Genomic DNA, 7,676 nt, shown 5'->3' with positions numbered 1-7,676 from the left:
ACACATTTTCGGCTACGACTATCAAATTTATCCCGCTGTCTATTTTGATTATGAGCATAACACAATGAACCAAATACTCGTAAGTGCGCGTAACTGGGTACACATCCATGGATCACTTCATAAGGGGGTTTTCCTTTTAGAATGGAGGATGGTGTGAGATTGATTAAGTAGCCTGCAGTCAAAACGCATTCCCCCAAAATTTAATGGGAAGATTGCCTTGAAACCGTAATGACCGAGCAACATTCAGAATATGCCAATGCTTGCGTTCGACGCGTCCATTTTGTCGCGGGGTCCCGACACAGGAAGTTTGGTGAAGGATACCTTGTTGAATGAAATATTGTCTTAGACACATGAATTCAGTTCCATTGTCAGAGCGAACCATTTTAACACATTTGTTGTATTGCCTCTCAACGAGTGTGAAAAAAATTTTCAAAGTCACTGATACCTCTGTTTTTTCTTTTAACAAATAGATCCAAACTGCTCGTGAACAATCATCCACAATTGTCAAAAAATATGAAGCACCACAGGATGAAGGAGTTTTATAAGGACCCCATAAGTCACAATGAATTAAATCAAAAATATTCAAAGCTTGATGCGCACTTAAGAAAAACTTATCTCTCGTTTGTTTCGATTTTTCACAAACTTCACAAACTTTATTCAACTCATCACGAGTACATTTCCCACTTATATCAGGAAGCATTTGCACAATCTTAAATGACGGATGTCCTAATCTTTGGTGCCAAAGTGCTAGTTGATTTTCCATCTTGACATGACATGCTTGAGTCTTTCGTACCCCACGATACCAATAAAGCCCATCTTTCCGTTCACCTGCTCCAATCAGCGTCCTCGAAGTGCGGTCCTGTATAATACACAATTTATCAGTGAATGTTACAACACAATTTTCTTCATCCGTCAATTGAGGTACTGAAAGTAAATTGCATTTTAATTTGGGAACATAAAGGACATTTTTCAATTCAAGTCCTTCTTCAAGAGTCACTGTTCCCTGTTCGCAAGCTAGAACGCGTTCACCATCGGGTAACCCCACGGGGCACCCTTGTATAGTTTCCTTTTCACTCAAATTTTCCAGTGACCCGGTCATATGGTTTGATGCCCCACTATCAATAATCCACAAATCCCAAATGCTCTTACCAGTCATTTCTCTGATTCATTTGATTTTTGTTTGCTGATCATATCAACCAGTACCTTCCATTGTTCATTGGTCAGACCTGCCATCTCAAGTTTCTTGTCGTCATTGTTGGCTTGACTGTTGCTTCCACTAGCGTGTGCCACATTTGCACGTGTCGGGTTACCTTTGTTTCGCATCCCTTAGCGTCCCCTGCCGTTCCATTTGCCTTCACTTTTAGGTCTGTCACCCCACCATTCGGGATATCCGATCAATTGGAAGCATCCCTTCATGTCGTGACCATTTTTACCGCAATGACTGCACGTCATTAATTTTTCTACCATATCTCCACGCCCTTTTTCTTTGTAGTTGGCCTGCATCGCGAGACCCACGACCAACCCCCTTTCTTCCGTTGTTTTGGCCATCATTTTCACTCTTTCTTCTTGTACCAACATAGCATATACGCAGTTCAGAGACGACAATGGGTCTGAGGCCAGAATGTTTGATCTTACTGTCCCGTAGCTTGCGTCATCCAACCCCATAAGGAGTTGATGAACCTTCTCCTCCTCCCTTCGTTTTTCCAACTGAGCACCAATCCCACACTTGCATCCACCACACGTACAAGATGGAATTTTGTCACTGTTAGCAAGCTCATCCCAAAGGACCTTCAATTTTCCAAAGTAAGTTGCCACCACCATTCCCTCCTGCTTGCATCTTGACAAGTCCGACCTTAGTTGTTGAATTCTAGGTCCATTCACGACCGAGAATCTTTCTTTAATGTCTTCCCATAAGTTATGTGCAGTCTCAGCATATGCTACTGTGGATCGTAAGCTTGGTTCAATGGTGTTTAGAATCCAAGAGACAATCATGGACTGCACGGTCCACCAATCTTCAAGGTCGGGTGCCTCATCCTCTGGTTGGATATGTGTTCCATCAATGAAGCCCCATTTTCTCCGGGCACGAAGCGAGATCTTTACTGTTCTTGCCCATTCGTCGTAATTTTCTCCGCGCAATTGGACTTGCGTGATTATGTTTCCGGGATTGTCACTCGCGTTGAGATCATATGGCGAGTAGGTCTTCTTAGCACCTCCTCCTTCGTGCTCTGCTTTGTTGGCATTATTCTTTTCTGGTGCAGCTGCCATGGTTGTACACCGTTGCCTTTGCTTTGTGTTTGTCGGGTATCAGAGTTTTGTGCTCTGATACCATGAAAGAATATTTTATGTTTTATTCAATCTGCCTCTCATCTATAGCAATGATACATATATATAACCATAGCATTAGAACCGTACAGATTCTTTTTTCTAACATAACATCTGTAATTAAGACTAATTATAGACCCATTAATAGTGATTATATTCCTATAATTAAGTCTAATTATAGACTCATTAATAGTGATTATATTCCTGTAATTAAGTCTAATTAAGTCTAATAATGATTTTGTCCGGTAATAACCTTCTTCCTTTTAAATGTATGGAGTCTACTCTTTTAAGATGAAATCCCCACTAAATGTTAATGTTTTATTTTTTTTCTTTCATTTTCATCATTTCCTAGTTATTTGTGTTTCTCATAGGCTTGGTCTCATCCCTTCGACTTGCTATTAAACAACTTTCTTTTTTTTAAATGTATGGAGCCTTTTTTGCTACGTCTAGATGTTGATTTGCTTGTTTTCATTCCGTTTTAGGTGTTGATTTGTTTGTGTTCATTCCTTTTTAGCATGTGGAGACCTCAAGAATGGTTGAGGATTAAAATCTGGAAGTGTTTAGAACGACCAATAATTCAGGATAACCTAATTTCATGAGTTTCCTTTCTATTTGATTTCTTGAGATTTGATCACGAAGCATAAGGATTGAATTGTCATTTGTTTTTATGATGTCTCTCTTTGTTTTGAATGTCTTTTTTTTTTAATCAGCAAAGAATAAATAAAATTAAAATGGGACACTTCTGGGGTGTCCCAACCCGTATACAATAGTCAAGAACTCCATACAACAGAAGCTTTTGGTTCTTGATCACCATAGAGCACCTACTAGACTCACACAATCATTGATGCAGTAAAACAACCTGCAGGCTACTAGAAACCAGCACATGCCTTAGGTCAATCAGAACCACTAGCACTCAGAAAAGCACAAAAACAGTGGCTTCAAATCTGAATGGAGTGAAATAAGCACATCCCCACATCCAATTCCAGCATACCAAGCAGCAGAGTGTTGCACATGACAGCATCTGCACACCGAACTCCTCAGCACCCAACCACCATGCTCAATACAGGGGTTTGACACTCGTTCCTTGCTAGATGCCTTGTTCCGCGCTCCATCCTCCCCTATAACACTTCTTTTATTGCCACAGTACAGCACCTTGTAGCTGTTGCTCCTTGATTGCATGACCTCTGTTACAGTCCCATAATACCCTGCCTAAGTCTACTAGAGACTCCGCTTATTGTTACGAGATTGGCCCGTACTTCCCACCAGAGTAATATCAGCCTCCCAATAGAATTGACTTAAGGGTCACACAACTTTGGGTTAAAGTTGCAGATCATAATTCAGCACAAATTCATCACCTTGCACCATACACAACCTGTCCAAAGGACCACCTAACATCTGTTGCATGTTTTGAATGTCTTATTGTCTCTATACTTCAACTTTATGAGCCGTTGTAGCCTTCCTGAATTCTTGGGGAGTACAGGACAAACATGCAACAGATGTTAGGTAGGACAGATGTGAGTATCCTTAATTCCTTTTTAGCATGTAAGACTGGTTGAGGATTAAAATCTGCTAGTGTACTGTGTACACGAAAAAAAGCAACGGATGTGAGGTAGGATATCTAAATACTGGAAGGAGATGCTTGATTCTGTAGGTTTGTCCATACTCTTTGATGACAGATGCCTACTTGAGTTTGGATGTAGTTATTTATTTGATGACAGAGTCTATCATATGTAAATTTGTGTTAGTTCCTTTTCAGCAGGGATTCTGGTTGAGGATTAAATTTTAATCATAAATTTGAATATTGTCTGATTATTGAAATATGTCAAATCTAGCTGTTTGATCTGTGAATATGTTGATTCTTTTTCAGAAAATCATAGGTTAGTAATAATAAAATGCTCAGTAAGATGTCTCTCCTTTATTTGAAACTTCGTAGATTGAGCATATTTTTCCAGACTGATATGAGGTAGGATGTGGAAACACTTGCCAGGGGATTTGTGAAGCTTTAGGTTTTGTTACCCTTACATTTCTTGTGTCTTTATTTGTGACTGACTTCTTGTTTGGATTCTAAGTTTTGGTTGGATTCATTGCTAACCTTGTAGTTTGACTGGTCTCTGGCAGTTCTTGTGGGTTTAGAGGTTGTGTAATTTGGGGAGGATTTGTCTGGCAAAATTTCTAACTTCTTAATATGAAGTACTGAATTAATAGTGAAAGAAAGATAAATAAAATATATCATGGCCATTAAAAGTTTATGTTTCTTGTCCTGTTCAGCCATGCCACTTGTCAGTGAACTCTTGCTTCTTTCTCTATTACCCCATATGCATTTTTTTCGCAATTTTTACTCTTTTTTTTTAGTTGTCCATTTTTAAGTAATTTAGGCTTCTCATAGCTTTTACGAGTCCTGGATTCATAGTGAAATTTGACCCTTTTACATGGTGCAATTGAAATTAAGTACAGAATTATTGATTTTTAGTTTTATAGTACTGAATTAATTTTGGATTTGCTTAGGTGTAGCAAATTTGAAAGGTCATTTTCTTAGTTATTACTTGATTTACTAAATTATCAAGAGTCTTGCATTCTATTGTTTTTAGTAGTTTTGGATTACATTCTGAATATGACATATGATGATCTCTTCTATCTTCCAAAATGTGAATGATCTCCAACATTAGAGTTGTATTTAGTTCTATCTCCAATGTGAGAATGAGAAAATTGAGAGCTCTATTTAGTTTTATTTCCATTTATCTCTCTAATTTGAGAATGAGAAACAACAGTAATTGGAATGTTTTCTTGCAATCTTCCTGTGCTATGATTCAGTTCTCCATATATGAGAATAAGAAAATGAGAAAGAGAAACAAGATTATTTGGAATGTTTTGTCGTAATCTTCTTGCACTATGATTTTGTTCTCTCCCAATATGCGAATGAGAAAATGAGAAACAACAATATTTGGAAAGTTTTGTCGTAATCTTCTTGCGCTATGATTCGGTTCTGTCCTCAATAATGAGAAGATGAGAAACAACAGTATATGAGAGCTCCATTTGGTTCTATCTCCAATATGAGAATGAGAAACAAAAGTTCATGAGAGTTCTATTTAGTTTTATCTCTAATACGATAAAGAAGAGAAACAAAAGTATTTGGATTGTTCTCTTTGTAATCTTCGTGTGCTATGAGCAACGCCTCGAGGCTATGGTAACGGATGATGCCTCTCTATTCCAACATGAGAGCTGTATATATTTCTTTCGGGTTGGGGTCTCAATTTATGATACCATGTGGAAGCAGACACCATCTTTTTGCCGACTATATTTCTCAGTCTTGCTGATTTTGCCATTCTGAACTTGGTTTTCTTGAATTGCCAGGCTTCTTAAACTTTTACAGTAAGGCAATAGATATGTGGGGGCAGGTTTTGGAAACAGTGGATGGAGATCTGGTGAAACTTTAGATTTTATTATCTTTGCATATTCATTATTTTCTTTGATGGCTAAACTTGTGGATTGGGAGTTCTTGTAAACAGGCACTATATGAGTTTGAGAGGCTTTGGCATTTGTGTTGTTAGGCCTTCGATCCTGATGATTTGATAATCTGTTGCAGTGAAGACTTTATGGATGTTTGTTACCCAGTTACGGTACATTATTGGACTTACATTTCCATTCATTATTTTTTTTATATCCTTGATTTGGTTATGGTATCTCTTATTGGTTGAATAGTGGGAAGGCACATGTGACAGTAGTTGTGTGTGTCTAAGCAAGTGAGATAGTTGATTCCGAACATTATGATCATTGTAGTTACCCTTTACTAGTCTATAGTAGTTTTTTTATATGATTTTGTTAACAACAAGTAAATCCATCCTTTGTTAACAACAATCCTTTTGAAATAGGATTTGTTTAAGCGCTAGTTTCGGCACGAATATGCTAGCTCAACTTGAAACGAGAGTTCATGATAACCTAATTTCTTATGAGGTTCCAACTTTTATTAGTTTTCATTCGGAGTATGTACAAGTTTGAAAAAATATCACTGTGTTGATATATGCTCGTTTTAGTCTAGCTATCTTCTCCCTTAATTGTTGTTTTGACAGGGTAGGCGTGAGATTTTTGGATTACAAATTGTACCAACTGTATGTACAAGTTTGAAATATGTGATGCTTTGTCAAATGTTTTCTAGGAGTATACTTGTAGTTTTTATTGCTGTTTTTAATTTTTGCATTGAATTACATAATATTTTTTTTTGTAAATATGATCATTTGATTATTAACGGTGGAGAAAAAATCCAAATTACAAAATCCAATCCATAATTATTTAAATCTATATTAGTTTTAATCCATTTAAATGGATTTATCTCAAATCTAAATCCATATTTTTGGATTTTAAATCCAATCCATTTAATTGGATATGGATTAGATATAGATTGAATACATTTTTGGATTATCCAAATTACATTTTGGTTGGATTTTGACTTGGCCCCGATCCTGATTGAGCCAAAACAATTTGGACCTAGGTTGAGCAAAGTTGGCCAAAGTCCACGTCGAGCTGAGTCGTCTGGGTCCAAGTCGAATTGAGTTTGTATGGGTCAAAGTCGAGTCAAGTCATTTTGGGCCAAAGTCGAGTCGAGTTGAGTGGTCGATATTGAGTTGACCCAACAAATCAAACCTGTTCCCTAGCAACGGCGCCAAAAACTTGATGACTTTTTACGACAAGTGCATCGCGTTTGTCAAAAGTAATAATTGTCCCTAAGGACGGATATCGATCCCACAAGGAACAGTACAATAATCGCTAAATATAAAAACAGAAACAATTAAAAGAGTTTTGAATTAATTGTGTTGGCACTGATCAATAAGAAAACAGACAAAGAATTAGTTGTTTCAATTGAAAAAATAAGGATTAGTTTCATCTCTCTCACTCTCAAGTATTTTGATTAGCATGTTAATATTAAGTTCTTTGATTGAAATTGATGCCCGTATAAAAATCATTTATATCGATTCTTCGCATATAAAATCCTTAAGAATGTCTCCTAACTATCGATCCCTCGCATAATTATAAGAACAACTTAGAACGAAACTCAAACGTTTAATAGCAATTAACATTTCAAGTCTATTCCTAACACTCAAATATGTTAAGTATTATTGTTTAGGTCCGAACCCTAAAAATACCTCCCGGTCAGATTTAAGATTCTTAATTTGTCACGGAAAGTTAAAAGTAAAACAACAATATCAATAATCAACCAAGAACTGAATATTAATATATAAAATATCACCTCAATACATAAGAGTTTGAGCAGATTACTCCCAATCCCAAAGGGTAGAATTAGCTACGCATACTTCTAGTACCTTCCATTCTCCCAATTGGGTTACAATTCACTCTATGGT

At 37.0% G+C, this 7,676-nt stretch overlaps 1 protein-coding gene across 1 annotated transcript; it reads right to left on the bottom strand.

Moving 5' to 3' along the window:
* Window positions 1–1,070: 1,070 nt before the first annotated feature.
* On the bottom strand, window positions 1,071–2,265 carry LOC137805624 (uncharacterized). The gene is made up of 2 exons (XM_090300150.1): window positions 1,573–2,265; window positions 1,071–1,115 (listed from the first exon to the last, which is right to left on the bottom strand). Exons 1-2 carry the CDS (start codon window positions 2,263–2,265, stop codon window positions 1,071–1,073), a joined length of 738 nt encoding a protein of 245 aa, XP_090156276.1.
* Window positions 2,266–7,676: the final 5,411 nt, after the last annotated feature.

Source organism: Phaseolus vulgaris, chromosome 3, assembly GCF_051622355.1.
Source record: "Phaseolus vulgaris cultivar YP4 chromosome 3, ASM5162235v1, whole genome shotgun sequence".
Lineage (NCBI taxonomy): Eukaryota > Viridiplantae > Streptophyta > Magnoliopsida > Fabales > Fabaceae > Phaseolus > Phaseolus vulgaris.
This window is presented reverse-complemented; position numbering and strand designations above follow the sequence as displayed.